The following is a 17,445-nucleotide window of genomic DNA, read 5'->3' on the forward strand; positions in this document are numbered from 1 at the left end:
GAATAAAATAAAAATATGATTAGTAATAAAATAAGTAGAACGAAAAAATATTGAATAACATAAAATTACACCCATTTTATTAAAATTATTGATATTTTTACGACTCAAATATATTACGGTTCATTTTAATAGGTTTAAAACATAGTTGATTGAGTCGAATGAATCAATTTTGGCAATGTACATCCCCTCCCGTATTACACAGCTCGAGTCGACAATGGGCCTGTTTGGGATCATATATAAGTTGTTTATTGACTTATAAGTCTATAAGTAATTATCGATTAGTGTTTGTCGATTCAATTTATAACTAAGATTTTCAATTTATAGGTTGATAAGTTGAATGTTAGTAATGATGTACTTTTTTAAATTTATTTTGATTTTTCGCCTTTTTATTAACTTAAAATTATAAAATTATATTTTCAAATGTTAATCTAATCTAAAGTTCATGAAATAAGATAATTATATTTAAAATTTATTTATTTTAATTAATTTAAGTAGAAAAATTCTGACTTATAAGTACTATTATCCAAATACTAATATAATTTACAATAATTCAGCTACTTATCATTTTTAAGTTACTTATTTATTTTAAATTATAAATTATTTATTTTAAGATTTCTCCGCGAACACAATGTCTCTTGGTGGATCCCAAGGCCTTCATTTTTTTAAATTTCTTGGAGCACTAGCTCAAAAGTTAAAAACTACACACAGAAAAAGAAAGATAGAGAGAGACAAATGATGGGGATCCACACGCTTACGTGTGTCGAACTTACTGGTGATATATTCTATGTAACAGTTGTGGTCCAAATGTGGTCCAAACCCTATAATATCGCCACTTGTCTCTAGTATGGGTTTCTTCTCATTGTCTATGCTCTTGCAAGAACCACAATCCAAAGTTGCTCTTGTTAAAAACAACCAAAATATCTAATCATTACAATTCTAAATTGAATACAATACTTTAAGGTAATTTTTTTTATATATATTCTTTCTCTTCGGCTCAAGATAATTATCATTTTAAACATTAATATAAAATTAAATAATTTTTCTGAAATATACCTGCCATTTTTTTGAAAATACTGTAATTTTTAAAAATACTTTTTTATCTACTAAAAATAATATTTCTCAAACTTCGTTTTTAAAAAAATCCTATTTCAATCATATTTTACAAAAATACAATTTTTTCTGCAATTCGATTCAACTAGATGTAATATTCGACGAGTTTCTGCAACTATATGTAATATCTAGTGTAAAAAAAACTTAATTCAACTAGTTACATATATACTTGATTTTGATTAATTTTCGTTGCACCGTATTTTAGTAAATATTTTCAGGAAAACTTAAAAATGTCAATATTTTGCTAATTTCTCAAAATTAAATCATACAAAATCAAAACTACAATTGACATAGATTTAAAAAATTTACTTCAAATTTTTAAGTTGAAACCTGAATATCTTTTTATATGAAATTTGAACTTTATTAAACTTATAATTATGTTTGTTTTACACCTTAAAATGTATTGCAAATTAAGATGGTGATCACTTAGAATCGTAAAAAATATACTCAGTTACGTCTCACTTATTGAAAGATGGGGTTTATATATTAAATTGTCCGCCGAATTCGTTAAAATATATTAAGTAGTTACTTAATTTTCACGACGACTCATTTAAACGACTAAAATACTAGTATATATCATTTCGTTATTTTTTTTTAAAAAAATTAATGGAAAATTAACTTTAAAATTTTGTAATCGTATATTTTTGTTAAACTACCAGACACTTACAATTGAGATAAACAACGAGAGTTCTAATTGAAAAGACATATTTTTTTCATTTATCTGTTATATTTTACTCGTGAAGATAACGATTATTTTAGAACCAATTAAACAGATATAAAGATAAGAGAGAGGCACTCAAATTTGCTGATAAACCATAATAATCAAAGGAATATACGGCAAACATAACACTTCTGTTAAAAAAATTTAAAAAACCAACAGAGTGAGATATATTAATATTTTAGTGGTTTAAATGAGTCGCCGTGAAGATTAAAGAGCTGCTTAATATATTTTAACGAGTTCGGTGAGCAATTTGATATAAAACCCTTGAAAGATGTAATAATATTTTTACGTTAATATAAAAGAATATCAAAACAAATGAAAGTAAAGAAGTATTATGTTCATAATTCAATTTTTCGCATAAAATTTATATTATACACTTATTTTTCTTGCAACCAAATATCGAACTTAAAACATGTTTTTTGATAAATATAATTTATAACTTCACGGATGATGAGTAGTTGTTTTAAAAAAAAAATCAATATTTGAAACCAGGACACGGTAACAAAGGATAAACTGTTTGCTTAAACCAGGTTAGGCAAGTAAATACAAGGTTCACGACAAAAGGATGGAAAAATTGTATGTACACACCTATTGAAAGTTGTCTCTATCCCACGTATTAAAAAAGGGATAAAAATGGAGTAATTCATACTCTTCTCTCTGGGAAGACTTTGAGTAGCCACACTCACTAACCAGACCTCCTCTGAAAATACAACCAGAGATAAATATATATACACACAACTTTTTATATCTATAATTCTTCTACCATGGCGTTTCACCAGGACCACATCTCTCAAGCAATGGCCCTCCACTACTCCGACCAACACTTATCCGATAACGCCTCTCTCTTCCACCTCTCCGGCCAGTCCTCGCCGCCGTCCGAAGTCAACGGCAAGCCTCCCACGTGGCTCAACAACGCGATTCTCCGTCAACAGAACCACCACTACACCGCCGCCGACGGCAATTTTCTCCACTTACAGACCACCAATTCCGACTCTTCCGCGTCCAATCAGTGGCTTTCGAGGTCGTTAAATGACGACGTTGCGCCGTCTGGAGAGACGATGATTCCGATGAGTAATCCGGAGAAGAAGTACGAGAGTAATGAGAATTGTAATGATAGTGAGGAGAGGAATTGGCAGAATGCGAAGAGTAAAGCGGATATACTTGCGCATCCGCTTTATGATCAGCTGCTTTCGGCTCATGTTTCGTGTTTACGGATTGCGACTCCGGTGGATCAGCTCCCCAGGATTGATGCGCAGCTGGAACAGTCGCATCAGGTTGTTGCTAAGTACTCGATTCTTCAGCAGAATAATAGTCATCCGCTTGATGCAAAGGACCTTGATCAGTTCATGGTAACATATTTAAATCTTACGGAGTATTTCATTTCATGACTTGCTTTAATTTAGGTTTATTATTCAAATTTGATCATTTTGAAGTTGCATGTAATATTTATTTGGTATTTATTCTATAATTTATTTAATTGTTTAAATTGACTGGTAATTAAGAGGCGTATTTGATGAGCGATTCATATTTGTGAAATTGTTGGACTAAGCATGGTTCTAGTGAAACATTCCTTAGCTGCTTTGTTGAGCTCAAATTGTATATTAATGGAGTCTTTTCTTTTATTCTCCGATGTTATTGGAGATATTTTCTTCTCTTTTAGACTTTTAGTTAGTGAAGCATCGTGTCAACAGTCTATTGTGATTTGATTGAATTACAATTGTGAAGTAATAGATGGATGATTATGAATAATTGTGTGATGAGTGATGTGAATTGGAAAAAACAGGTACACATAATAAGAATATTGTACAATAATTTGATTACTTAGGACTGTCTTGGAGATCTTTTGTTCCTCCACTTTCGTCTTTCGGAATGTCTATGTCTTGATTGTTTTGTGTTTTTAGTTCTCCATATTAGGCATTTTCTAGTAAATAAATTTTGTACATTGTGGTGTTTGTCTCATATTATTGCATAGAGATTAAAGGTTGGGTATTAATAGTTGCTGAGATAAAAATACAACCCACTTTTCTTGATTTGGAACTAGATATTAACTTGGAAAAATATTTAAAATCCTACAGAAAAACATAAGAAGCACCCGTGATATCTTTTGTTTTGTGCACCGGAATAATACTTTCAAGTGTATGATGCAAAATGTTGTTCTTCCCTCTAAATTTGCTTTTTTATTTGTTTCTGTCTTGATGTAGACACATTATGTTCTGTTGCTCTCTTCCTTCAAAGATCAACTACAACAACATGTCCGCGTGCATGCAATGGAAGCAGTCATGGCTTGCTGGGAACTTGAGCAGTCTTTGCAAAGTCTGACAGGTTAATTTTTTGTTGCTTACCTCCTATAAATTGTCTTCCAAAGAAGATTTGTTAAGCTGCATGATACTAATTACATTTACATAAAAAACCATGTAACATGTTTTTCATGGTTATTTCCGGGATTATTCAGTTTTCTAAGCTGGTTGTTTGCTCACTTGCGATTGAAGTGAATATTACTCTATCATATATACATTTTCCTGCATCCATATAATAGTTCAGTTTATCTAACTGAAAGTCTCTTTATCAATATACACTTACCGACATGCTATTGCCTTATATGGTCATACTTTGTGTGAAAATACTAAACAAACTATGCTTCACAAGAAGGGACTACATTGATATACAAGAATTGTTGTGTGTCAATTGTGAATTTGGGATGACAGGTAGTTTATTACTATTGATGAGAAAGTGGTTAGTTAATTTCAGCTTTCTAGTACAATTTCAAAATTTGTATGGTACTTATCAATTATTATGATAGGAATTGAAATGACAAGATATAGAGCCATACAACCCACACGGCCATACCTCAGAGCCTTTAGGTTATTATCAGTCTGTTTTTAGTAGATACTTAACTCTCCAGGGTCCAAGCATATCAGCAAGCTTAAATGAATGTCAATCCATGTGATTGCTATTGCTCTTTACTCTTAACTTGAGATACTAAATATTCGCTTACCACTTGTAAATTCCATACAATTCAAACAACTAAATCTGATCCAAAATACTTACATACTACCACAGTGTACGGAAATACGGGGCTATAATTAATGACCGAGTTTGGGCTTTAACCAGGAGATAATTACGCCTTGGTTGGTTGTAGACGTTTCTAAGCTATGATTTGTTTGACATTGTTGAGAGCATGTTCAAGCTGGCATGTGTGTTGTACCAGCTGGAACTTAGGTCCTTCCCCTTTAGCTCCGTCTCCATGGTTCTCAGCTGGCTTTTTACTACTTTACTTATTGCACTGATGTAGACAGCTTAGTAAATAGTAGAAGACTAGTAGTAGCAGTATCAATCCATGGTCTGGAGGGAACACCATCATTGTGGATTTAAATGAGCTGCTTTATAATTTACTTCTTCTTTCTTAATTTTCTTAATTCTTTTTCTTTCTTACATTCTATAAATCTCTTTCTGAAAACATTTTACTAACATTCCGCTGCCTTGATCACTGCAAGTAATTTCTACCATTTTGTTAATATGAACCGAATACATTGCCTATGCATTTTGATCCAATAATTTGTTCTTTAGTACTAATTGAGTAGACAGATATTGTAATTTTAACTCTGAATCATCTTTTGAAAAATATTTTTACAACTAGCTCCTTCAAACTAATTTGCTTCGAAGTTCTGATACACTAATAAAGTATCACAAACTAATAATGCACATTTGAGGGATTGATAATGAGGTTGCTTCAAGTTTGGTATTTGAACAGGTGGATTAAGAGTATAATTGAACTACTATAGTAACTTAGAGCAATTTGTCACATTATCAAATATAAGATAGCTATATTTTCCACTTTTTATATTGTAGTAGAACCAATAATGTCACCAAGTCACTATGGTTCTAGGTAGTTATCCACTGAATTTCTTTTCTAGTGGCCTAGGTTTCTTATGCGTGTAATGTCACATATACAGGTGTAGCACCTGGTGAAGGTACAGGTGCAACAATGTCTGACGACGATGATGATCATGATGATAGTGAGACTAATTTGTTTGACGGGAGTCTAGATGGACCGGATAGCATGGGATTTGGTCCTCTTGTCCCTACAGAAAGTGAGAGGTCCTTGATGGAACGTGTGAGACAAGAGCTGAAGCACGAGTTGAAACAAGTAGGCAGGCCTTTACAAACTTTTACTATAAAATGTACTTGCCACAACTTATTTATTTCCGGTTTTGTAGGGTTACAAGGAGAAAATTGTGGACATTAGAGAGGAAATTCTACGTAAAAGAAGAGCAGGAAAACTTCCCGGTGACACTACTTCCCTCTTAAAAGCCTGGTGGCAATCACATTCCAAATGGCCATATCCAACAGTAAGTATTGCTTAACCGCTCTCTATCTACTCGCCATTAATTGTTACCAATACTTGTTTCTTGCTTAATATTTGTGCTCATTTAGTTGTCATGTTGTTCCAGGAGGAGGATAAAGCAAGATTGGTGCAAGAAACAGGCTTGCAACTAAAGCAAATTAATAATTGGTTCATCAACCAAAGAAAGAGAAATTGGCACAGCAACCCGTCATCCTCAACTGTTACAAAGAGCAAACGCAAAAGGTAGGCTGGGTGACTCTTCATTTGTTGGTTTGTAGATTTCTTTGGAGCTCTTTATTAATGTTAGGTTTCGGAAAAAAAGTAATGCAGGTGAAACTAGAAATGAGCCATTAATATAATGATAGAAAAATCAAAGATCATCTTGTGTCAAATTTTTGGTGAATATCACATGTGTTTCATATAATGTGTATGAAGTGGAAGACTCCAAGATGCAAATACATGAGCTCCATTGAAGCGTATCATCTATGGTGCCAGTAAGCTGATGCTGTAGATCCTCTCTTTGAAGTGATTGAAAATACAGACGGATGAAATAGAACTGAAATGTGATGTACATACTTGCACATTCTATGTATGAGATTTGCAGATAAGCATGTAAAAATAGGACAAGTCTTGTTTATATATCTGCGTTTTCATTTGGTTGCACAATGAATCCTATGTTTCAAAGTTAAGTTTGTATAAATCTGAATTAGATTTGGTATTTTTTTTGCTAATTAATTACATATGCATACACCTAAAGTCGAACTCTTGACCTCCGGAAGAGGGCCAAGAGCTCCAACACTTTGTTGTCATGTTTCATATACTTTTGCTACTACATTATTCTTGCACTAGTTGCCAAAACCTCTTACAAATTTTTTCCAAACATAAAAAAGACAGAATGGGACCAAGAGGTTAACCATTGTGCCAACACTTAGTCATGATGTTTTACATACTTTTGCTACTACATTACCTGAAACCCAATTTTTTTTACAAACATAAAATAATGTTTCACATACTTTTGCTACTACATTATTCTTGCACTAGTCGTCAAACCCAAAATTTTTTACAAACATAAAAAAGAGAGCGAGAATCGAACTCCAGACATTGCTATACAAATAGTATTTGTGAGGATGAACTCCTCTTCAATGACCAAAATATAATAATAAATCAATGATTGTTGATCAATTGATTTTAAATCTTTTTATTTACATTGTACATTTATAAACATATCATAGAATCTAGAAAGGCAGAATAAATGTAAAAGAAGCAACGACAGATGAGCAAAGAACAAAAGAAAAGTAAAAAAAATACTATTCTGTTGGGTTCATTGTGACAACTTATTGGAGAAAGCAGCACCAAGCAAAGCATTGTCATTATCTTGTTGAAAATCATCCAAACCATCATCAAAGTTAAGAGCATAGCTTTGTGGATCATACTGTCTACATTCCGCCATTCTTGATTTCTTGGTATATTTTCCCAACTTTCGAATTAAATTCTTCCACTTAGGCCCTGCTACGACCTCTGTGAACTCCTTCACCTCCTTGGCCTTTATGATCATCCATGACTCCTCTCTTTGTTCTCCTCCATGCAGCAAACTCCATTCTCGATTACCAAAGCAAGACCCGAAACAACTGAACCGAGAACTCGAAACCGTGTCTTCTTCGTATCCATACGTGTTCATGTATTCTTGCTGATCACGTTCATTCATCCCTGTAGCTTTGTCATCGCTACTCATCATCATTTTCACAACCTTAACTAGCTCTGTGGCTGTACAATTAATTAACTTAATACGTAAAAATTTATATACGGGTGTGTGAGTGAGAGGAGAGGGAATTAAGGTCGGGGTAATTTGTTATGTGATGAGGATGTTAAGATGATTTTGTAGAGATATATAATACAAGAGGGACGGCAAAATAAAGGAGATGAGCGTGAAGGGGGAAATGTCGTGGAAAAACAGGGTTGATAAGCGTAGTAGTTTGGAGTCTTATCTGACCAGGAAACGAATTACACACTGTTTGGCCAGCACGGTGCTTAGGAAACATCTAGCCCTCATATTCCATTCCAAGTCCACCAAAGCCAGTAAACGCGTACCAGAATATCCATACTTTCTTTGTACATCTGAAATTCGGATAACAATTTTAGGAGTTTAAACAAACGATTTGAGATCATAATCATTCCTCACATATTTGTTTCAGTAATCCAAAATTAGTCCTATGGATTAGATAATCATATCCTAAGTTTGTTTGGAAGAATTAAGTGTATAATCTTTTAAAATTTTATCCTATGTTTGTTTTGTGGGATAATATTTGAGATTGAAATATAGTTCTTTAAATTTTTCAATCTCATGTTTCTTTTACATGGGATAACAATGAGGGATTATAATCCTTTTAAAAATGACTTGTAGGAGATGATGAAATAATACCTCCTCCCACCAAGCATCACTATACCATAGATGGCCTATAGCAACGGCAAAAAAATGTTACAACAGGCCCATAATAATGTTACCACAGCCATAAAACGCCCTAAGGTAACATAAAAATTAAGTTATTTTTTTTCGAGTTACCTTTGGTCCCTAAGATAACATTACTTTTGCCCTGGTGTAACATTAACATTTGTGTTACAATAGCAGTCTAAGGTAACATCAATCTATATTTATAGTATCACATTATGTATGTTACCTTTGCACTTACAATTTCCAAAAAAAATGGGGTCCACCTGTGGGGCCCACTGGTGGGTCACAAAATCATTGTAACATTTTTTTAGCTATTGTAACAATTTTATAATGATTTGTATTATATTGTACCAATTTATTTGTAACATTTAAGTACCTAATGTAACATTTCAAAAAAAAATTAATAAGATTTTTTTGTAAATTGAATATGCCATAAACCTGTTTTTCATACAAGTCAACAAAATAAACAAAAATGAGAATTATTAATTTTGGTATTAATTCAAAAACTACATGATTAAATTGACAGAGCTTAAGCGAAAATTTCGTGTGCACTCCTGAGTCTTGCAACATTTTTTCTTTAGCCAGTTTCTTGAGCTTAACCATCTCGAGATATTTGCACATCTTCCTCTTGTATATCTCAGCAAATGTAATAGGCTCTTCTATAATTGCATTCTCTCCCTCCCTAACCTTTAATGGATATACTGTTGCATTCGGATCCGGTTTATTTGTTCCACCAATAAAAAGGCTCATAATAGCTCATCCTGTTTATAAAAAAGCCTACATTAAAAACTATATTTGACAGATAACTGTGAAAAGAAACGCTAATTGATCATTACTTGATATCCAGAGTATGAGCAGTAAAATGGACAGACTACCGAAGTCATCGAGTCACTGTATTTACCCCTGTGTTCGTCTACAAACTTAAAGACCTGCATGTCATAAGAATGCAACTCTATCATGAGGATCATATAAGAACAATTGGAATATCAAGTCTGGTTTGGAAGAGAAATTACATTAATGGCAGTTTAAAGTAATTTTGTCGAATAAGAAGGATCTAAGACTTTGAACACAATTGATGAAGCAGCTGTTTCTGCGGCAACATCAGAACCTGGATTATTACTGTGAGTTTTATTAACTTGGCATGACCAAATATATATATTTTTTAAAAATTGTAACAAGAATACCACTTTTTCAAGTGTATGACCAAAAATACACATCTAATATGCATTTGTGAAATGGTTAAGTATAATACACATTTGAGAAATGAGTATTAGGTAAAAAAGAAATAAAAAGAAAAAGAAAAAAACAATACACAAGACACAAAGACACATATTTCTCAAATGCGTATCACTAAAAGTCAAAGGCCGAAATGCGTATCTCCATTTAAAAGAGATATTCTGGTCACAAATTTTTTTAAAAAAAGGTATTTTTGTCATTTTTTCGCTTTAACTTTCGAGGTAAATAAGAGAAGACTCAATTCTAACTAATCTATACACTTTAGTGAGCAAAATAACGTTTTCTTGAAACACAAAATTATTAAAATACCAAATTTCGACACTTACTAGATAATTAAATGACTATTTTAGAATTTATATTATTAAGTTACAACTACTGACCTGAATTGACTTCTATACTATACAGAATTTATTTATAACCGTAGAAGTTAGTATTCATTCAAACATTAATTTAATTTTAAAATGGGGATTTTTTTTAACAACAATTAAGTAATAATAAATGACTTCATTAACATTTATTTAAACATATAAATTATTAGTTTAACTATTGTATTTGTTAGTGTCCATCCCATAATCTAAATACTTTTAAGTTAAAAAAACAATTTTTAACAACAAAAAATTTATGAGTTGTATTTAAATTTTATTAAGTAATATTAAAATAAGTAAAAGTAACATCTATTTACTTTTATTTTGAAAAACAATTTTTTTATCAATAATTAAGTATAAACTCTGTTGAAAAAGATAATTATAGAATAATTATAATATTAAATATATATTTGGTTCATAAAAATAATTATACAATTCATTTTACAAAACAGTCCTATTAGTTGCAAACTAACACGCTAACCTGTTAAATTTTTATAACAAGATTACAACTACAACTATGCGGTGCAATTTCATCCTATACCAGGTTTCAATTATTTTTGTTATGTAATTTAAAAGCATTTATTTATCATACATTATCAAATTTAAATTTGATATTAATATTTCAATTTTAGTCTTTGTTTCGCACAAGTTATGAAATTCAATTCTTCGCAAATATCAATTTAATATTTTTAATTGCATGCCCGTACGAATATCTACTAATATTTATTTAAACATAATAGTACAAAAATATCAAATTTTGTTACTCACAAGATAATTATTTAATTATTTTGAGAATTGTATATTATTAAATTCCAACTATATGTTCTATTGGAACAGAAAAGTAATAAATTTTGGTATACACCAGATAATTATATAACTATTTTTAAAATTTTATATTATTAAATCCCAACTACTAGCACAAATTTACTTCTATTTTTAATAGATTTTAATTTCTATTAGTCAGTGTTCACGTGCGTCGATTTTACTTTTAAATTGAATTTTTTTTTTTAACAATAAGCAGGTAATACTAAATGACTTTTATCATAAAATTTATATTAACTGCATTCAAAATAAGTTCATAATCATTGATTTAACGATTGTATTTGATAATATCTATCAAAACGTCCATCTATTTTTAAGTAAAAAATAAATTTGTAACATGAATGAAGTTGTTTTTTTTTCATGTTCTATCATTACAGGGTTTTTAAGAATATGAATTTCTGATTATATTGTTTATCTGTATAATTACATTATCACCGGATGTAATAATGTTTTAGTAATAGGGAATGCTGATTCTGACATTCCTGATTGCCTTGGTGTTTGCTTTCTGAAGGGGGTAAATATAAATAAACTGCAACTAAAAGAAAATATCAAGCTAAACATTACTACATCGCCTAGACTGTAGGGCAGTTTAAATTTTAGGGGATGACAGAACTTTGGAGAAAGCAACACGTACCTGGAGCTATAAACATAAGAATGTGCCCAGTAGGTACAGTATAACTAATTGAAGGCTGCTTGTCGAGATGTGCATGAGCATTTGAGTGCAGTCGCTGAGAAAAATGTAACTATTATCTTGGTTAATCCTGCCGATTTGTGGTCTTAATTGCCTCATTGAGTGTAAAGAACGATGTCACCAAAGAAGCAAGCTCGACAACAACTTTAATGTCTCTCACGCATGCAAACCGACCTGTTGGCCTTCTCTGCCCAACCAGTTAAGTCATTCTTTGGCTCTCTATTACCGAAATGCTCAAATTTGTGGATTTGCACATCCGCTACATTATCTTGACGTGATCGAATTTTAATTGCAGTATTTATGAACATTTTCCAGGAAAATATGCCTAATGTCATTTCCAACTATTTTTATCCAAAAATCTAAATTTGGATCATTAATTAATCAAAATTTCTGATTCAAATTTCGGACAAACTACAACAGCGTGATCCAAATTAATTTTTACATATTACAATACATAAATATCATATAAAATTCTTTATTCTTAAATTTAATGTTTAAACATGATTAATCATTTGTATTATTAATATTTATTAATTAATCACAAATCAATTTTAAATCTAGTAATCTAAAAATTACACTAATAATAATACCATGATTTTATATTTACGTAAATTTGGAGGTGCTGAATTTGGATCAGTATTGTTAGACAAGGAAAAATAGGTATGAATTCGAATAACCAAACCGAAATTCATGAAATGAGATCCGAATTATATAATCCGATTATTATCCGAAAATTAATTTAAACTGATCCGCAAATTTAATCAAAAATTAATCTAAGTACAAGATCTGATTATAACTTGGAACCGATCAAACCCGAATTATATATTATCCGAATCGAATATGACCCAAAATAAACAATATTCATACTTTAAACAATTTAATGTTTATAATAACATACTTATTTTTTCATAAATATTTGTAAAAGTACATTATATTACATTATAAATACTAAATTTAAAAAAAATAATTATTTTTTAAGTCTCACAAATTAAAAAGATTAATAAGTTATGATTCGAAAATATCTGAACCGAATTTAATCCGAACCAAATTTTGTATGATTTTAATCTGAATTTCATCTGATTTTAGTCTGAATTAGACCCGAACTGAATCAAATCTGATCTGAATGGTCTCCAAATATATCATAATCCGAAAATGAACCCTATCTGAAATTGATCTGATTCAAAACCAAGTCAGTTATCTAAATTGACAGATCTAAGTATTGTTTACTGATCCAAATTTGTATTACCATTTGAATCACTGTTGAAGGAAAATTTTGAATAATCTATCGTGCACCAAATTTGAATTTTTGGATCACTGTTGAACATGCGACAACTATTGGGCCCGAGAATAAAGAATAAAGAGGAAGGACTATAGAAGGGAGATTTAGTATATAACCTTGTAATAAAAAGCCCAATAGAGGCCCAATGGTAAAAGGAAAAAGCACATTAAGTGTTCCCTATAAATAGAGACTAATTGCCCTACTTAGAAGGGGTTGGAAAAATAAGTATTAATAAAGAGTATTGTTCCTCACATAAATATGACTTATATTTAGGGTCATCATTTGGCGCTAGAAGGAACTCTTAAATTTGATACTCTAACATGATTATTGAAGAAGAAGATCCAGAGAAATGTGGAAACACCGCTGAGATCCAAACTGTCCAAAAATCTGAACATGTTAATTCAGCAGAAAAAGAGAAAGCACCATCGACACTCAAGCCAAGACAGCTATTTCCGGTGGAGGATAACCCCCACCTGAGGGCTCTCAGGTGCAGAGACCACCTGTCAAATGTAAAAGGAAAGCAGGTGCTCTCCAGTGATGCTAGGTTGTATTTGCAAAAGTTGAAGCAGAAGAAGCTTCTACGGGAGCAGGAGATAGAAGGTACGGAAGGTTCAGATGAAGAACTTAAGATGATAGAGGCTAAAACCAAAAGACTGGAAGCAAAACTAGAAAAAAAAGAGAAATTCAGCGTTTGCAGCAGGAGTTAAAATATGCGTCGATTAAGGAAGGTGGTGATGAAGAGCTTGGATATGTGGAGCTGTCGGAGGATGATGAAGATTATTATTATGATGAGGAGGAGGTATCTACCGAGTCTATATATTCCAGACCTCGACGCCCCAGGACAGTTTCTTCAAGGGGTATCCCGCAAGGGTCGATGTCAACAGACTCGATATCACAGAAGGAGTTCATCAAAATGCAGGAAGATATGGCTCAGTTGCGTGACTTAGTTAAAACACAATCGAGATTTGAAACCCCGGTGGAAAGCCCTCTATCTCGAAGCATTGAAAAAGCTACGATAGACAGGACTTTGAAAACTCCGACGCTCGATCAATTTGATGGATCAACTGACCCATCGGGATTTCTTAACACCTTTGATGGTCGAATGGCATTTTACGGACACTCAGTAGTCGCCCGTTGCCAATTCTTCTCTACATGATTACAGGGCATAGCCTTACGTTGGTATAACAATCTCCCATCTAGGTCAATCGACTCCTGGACAATATTGAAGACTAAATTTCAGACAAGATTTTCAAGCAACTACAAAATGGGCAAGATCACGGCATCTTTGATTACGATGCATCAAAGGCCTAGGGAATCCTTGAGAAGCTATTTAGGTCACTTTCGTCAGGCTATATCTGAAATAACAGACCTAGAGGAGCCTTTGGCAGTAAACTATTTAGCAGCAGGCATTGATGGAAGCCGACATGGCATTCTGCTAGAAGAACTCATAGAAAAATATCCCCAACATCTTCATGCGGCCTTTCAGATTGTTGAACATCGAATGACACTCCAAGAAGCAGTGGGAAGCGTAAGATCTCCCCGACGCTCTAGCTACAAGTATGACAGGACAAGAACTCATAGCCCTCGGTCCCCGAGATCGCGAATATATAACTCCAAATCCCCTCGATGTTCACCGCCGAGAAGAGATATGGGAAAAGAAAAGCGTCAAAGCCCTAGTGGTCAAGAGTATCAGTGACGATCTATTTCAGATAGAAAATGGCAGCCCCGTGACAGAAAAGATAAAGAGTTTACCAAACTCACAGTCGATAAAGCAACAATCTTGGCAATTCTAAAATAGAACCTGACTTTCGACCACCAAGGCCGATGAAGCCGGGTCGCCCCCGAGCTCTCGATACTGTGATTATCATGAGGATATGGGACACACTATAGAGCAATGCTACCAGCTAAGCAATCTCATTGAATCAAAAATCAGAAAAGGCCATTTCGTCCATTATATTGAAGGGCAAAACCAGACTCATCAAAGATAAGACGATAGAGTAGTCGATGTAATCTTTGGGGGTTACGCCGCTAGAGGCATGTCAAACAACTCTCGTAAGTCATACGCTCGAGAAGTGTGCAACATTAATCCTCAATGTCCTAAGAGTCGCAAACAGGTTAACTTGTGGATACAAAATAGAATCACCATATCCCTCTCTAATCATATCCTTTTCAGATGAAGATTATGCCCTAAATATCATAAGAGGCCATCAAGATGTGCTGGTTATCACCGCCAAAATCGGCACTAATACAGTAAAAAAGATCTTTGTCGATAATGGTAGCTCAGTCGACGTCCTCTATCATCACGCCTTCGCGCGAATGGACATATGAGACAGAAAGCTAGAATACACCCACTCGCCTCTTTATGGCTTCATGAGTAATGAGATAAAAGTGGTTGAAACAATTGACTTGCCAGTGCTTTTCGGCACGATGCCTTTCCAAGTATGGAAAATAGTCAAGTTCCACGTAATCAGTGCAAACTCCAGCCACAATGTCATTCTAGGCCGAACGACAATCTCGGCATTGGAAGCCATTACATCGATTCCCCATCTGAAGATGAAGTTCCCGACCGAGTTTGGAGTAGGGGGGATATGTGGCGACCGGGCGGTATCAAGACAATGTTATTTTACTACCGTCGCGCCCAAGAAACAAGATAGTGATTCTCAAACAGTCAACGAAGTCGTTCAGATAGACCCCAGTAGCATCATCGACATCCCAGGGATCCTTCATTTTCACCTGTTAGAGAAACGGTCGATGTTGTGATAGATGAACATTCCCCGGAAAAAACGGTTCAAGTGGGAAAAGATCTAAGTCCTCGGATAAAAGACAAATTAACAAGGTTGCTCCGGGAGTTCTCGGACATATTTGCATGGTCACCATCCGACATGCCGGGAATTCCAACCGACGTAGCGAGACACTCCCTGCACGTCGACTGTCAAAAGAATCCTGTCAAGCAAAAGAGGCGCACATTCTCAGAAGAAAAGTGTCGAGCTATCGAAGAACTTGATCGACTCTTAGTGGCTCGCTTTATCGAACCGGTAAAATCTCCGACATGGATTGCTAATGGTGTCCTGGTTAAGAAAAGTAATGGAAAATAGAGGATGTGTGTTGACTACTCCGACCTCAACAGAGCATGCCCTAAGGATTATTATCCTTTGCCGAACATAGATCAATTTATCGACGCAACAACTGGTCATGAACTGTTATCTTTCATGGACGCATTTTTAGGCTACAATCAAATCAGGATGGATGATCAAGTTTGGGAACAAACAGCGTTTATCACACACCGAGGTGTCTTTGCATATCGGAGCATGCCTTTTGGGTTGATCAACGCTGGTGCAACATTTCAGCGCATGATGGATGAAATATTTAAAAATCAGTTGGGTCGGAACCTCAAGGTGTATGTCGACGATATGATAACAAATCAAAATTTTCAAGCTGTCATGTCGTCGACCTTCGAGAGACATTTGAGAACGTTCGTCGTAATAACATGCGATTGAACCCGTTAAAATGCTCTTTTGGCTTAACATCTGGAAAATTTTTAGGATTTCTCGTCTCCCAACGGGGGATCGAGGATGATCCCTCGCAGATTAAAGCTATATCTGAAAAGAAAGACCCATCGACCATCAAAGAGGTTCAACGTCTCACTGGTTGCATAGCGGCCCTTCGGCGCTTCATACCACAGGCCTCTACAAAATATAGTCCCTTTTTCAAGGTCATCAAAGAAGCATCAAAGAACAAGAAGTTAATATGGGATGATCGATGTAAAGAAAGCTTTGAAGCGCTGAAAACTTTTTTAACAAGCCCCCCTGTTTTAGCAAGAGCATTGCCCCGTGAAACTCTGAAAGTATACATATCAGCCTCCGATGGGTCGGTAGCCTCTGTTTTGGTCAAAGATGTCGACGGACGAGAAGCTCCAGTTTACTACGTCAGCCATACTCTAAAAGATACTGAAACTCGTTATCCACATGTGGAAAAACTAGTTTATGCTCTCGTTGTAGCAAGCAGAAAACTCCGTCACTATTTCCAAGGCCGTCTGATAAAAGTCATGACTGATCAACCCGTGAAGCGTATCTTGCACAAACCGGATATGACAGGGCGCCTCGCCGCTTGGACGGTGGAACTCAGCCAATTTCACATTGAATATCTACCATGTAATGCAGTGAAATCTCAAATCTTATCAGATTTTATCGTAGATGCAAATTTGACAATCCTATAATTGAAGAAACATCATTTCCACAAACGGCTTGGACTCTTTATGTCGACGGATCCTCAACGTCATCATCAGGGGGCACATGTGTCATTTTAATCAGTCCATAGGGCTTCAAAATACAACAGGCTTTGAAATTCTCATTTCCAGTAACAAACAATGTAGCCGAGTATGAAGTTTTGTTAGCAGGGATGCGCCTAACGATTGAGTTGGGGGTGAA

The 17,445-nt window shown here is 34.0% G+C and overlaps 2 protein-coding genes and 1 long non-coding RNA gene across 5 annotated transcripts; 1 reads left to right on the forward strand and 2 right to left on the reverse strand.

The window, feature by feature from the left end:
• The first annotated feature begins 2,439 nt into the window (after positions 1-2,439).
• LOC141689115 (homeobox protein knotted-1-like 3) lies at positions 2,440-6,896 on the forward strand. 3 transcript variants are annotated; one of them, XM_074493294.1, is made up of 6 exons: positions 2,440-3,180; positions 4,033-4,153; positions 5,785-5,978; positions 6,049-6,180; positions 6,283-6,419; positions 6,612-6,896. In XM_074493294.1, exons 1-6 carry the CDS (start codon positions 2,596-2,598, stop codon positions 6,637-6,639), a joined length of 1,197 nt encoding a protein of 398 aa, XP_074349395.1. In that variant the 5' UTR covers positions 2,440-2,595; the 3' UTR covers positions 6,640-6,896. The 3 variants fall into 3 exon arrangements, with proteins under 3 accessions (XP_074349395.1, XP_074349394.1, XP_074349396.1); XM_074493293.1 differs by having other exon boundaries at positions 2,441-3,180; positions 6,499-6,896; XM_074493295.1 differs by having other exon boundaries at positions 2,441-3,180; positions 6,507-6,896.
• Positions 6,897-7,497: 601 nt separating this feature from the next.
• On the reverse strand, positions 7,498-7,914 carry LOC141691717 (uncharacterized). Its single transcript, XM_074496475.1, has one exon. It carries the CDS (start codon positions 7,912-7,914, stop codon positions 7,498-7,500), a length of 417 nt encoding a protein of 138 aa, XP_074352576.1.
• A 1,146-nt stretch (positions 7,915-9,060) lies between these two features.
• Positions 9,061-11,986, reverse strand: LOC141693453 (uncharacterized). The gene is made up of 3 exons (XR_012563127.1): positions 11,683-11,986; positions 9,462-9,554; positions 9,061-9,386 (listed from the first exon to the last, which is right to left on the reverse strand). It is a non-coding gene; the product is annotated as an uncharacterized LOC141693453 (long non-coding RNA).
• Positions 11,987-17,445: the final 5,459 nt, after the last annotated feature.

This window comes from Apium graveolens, chromosome 10, assembly GCF_009905375.1.
Source record: "Apium graveolens cultivar Ventura chromosome 10, ASM990537v1, whole genome shotgun sequence".
Taxonomy (NCBI): Eukaryota; Viridiplantae; Streptophyta; class Magnoliopsida; order Apiales; family Apiaceae; genus Apium; species Apium graveolens.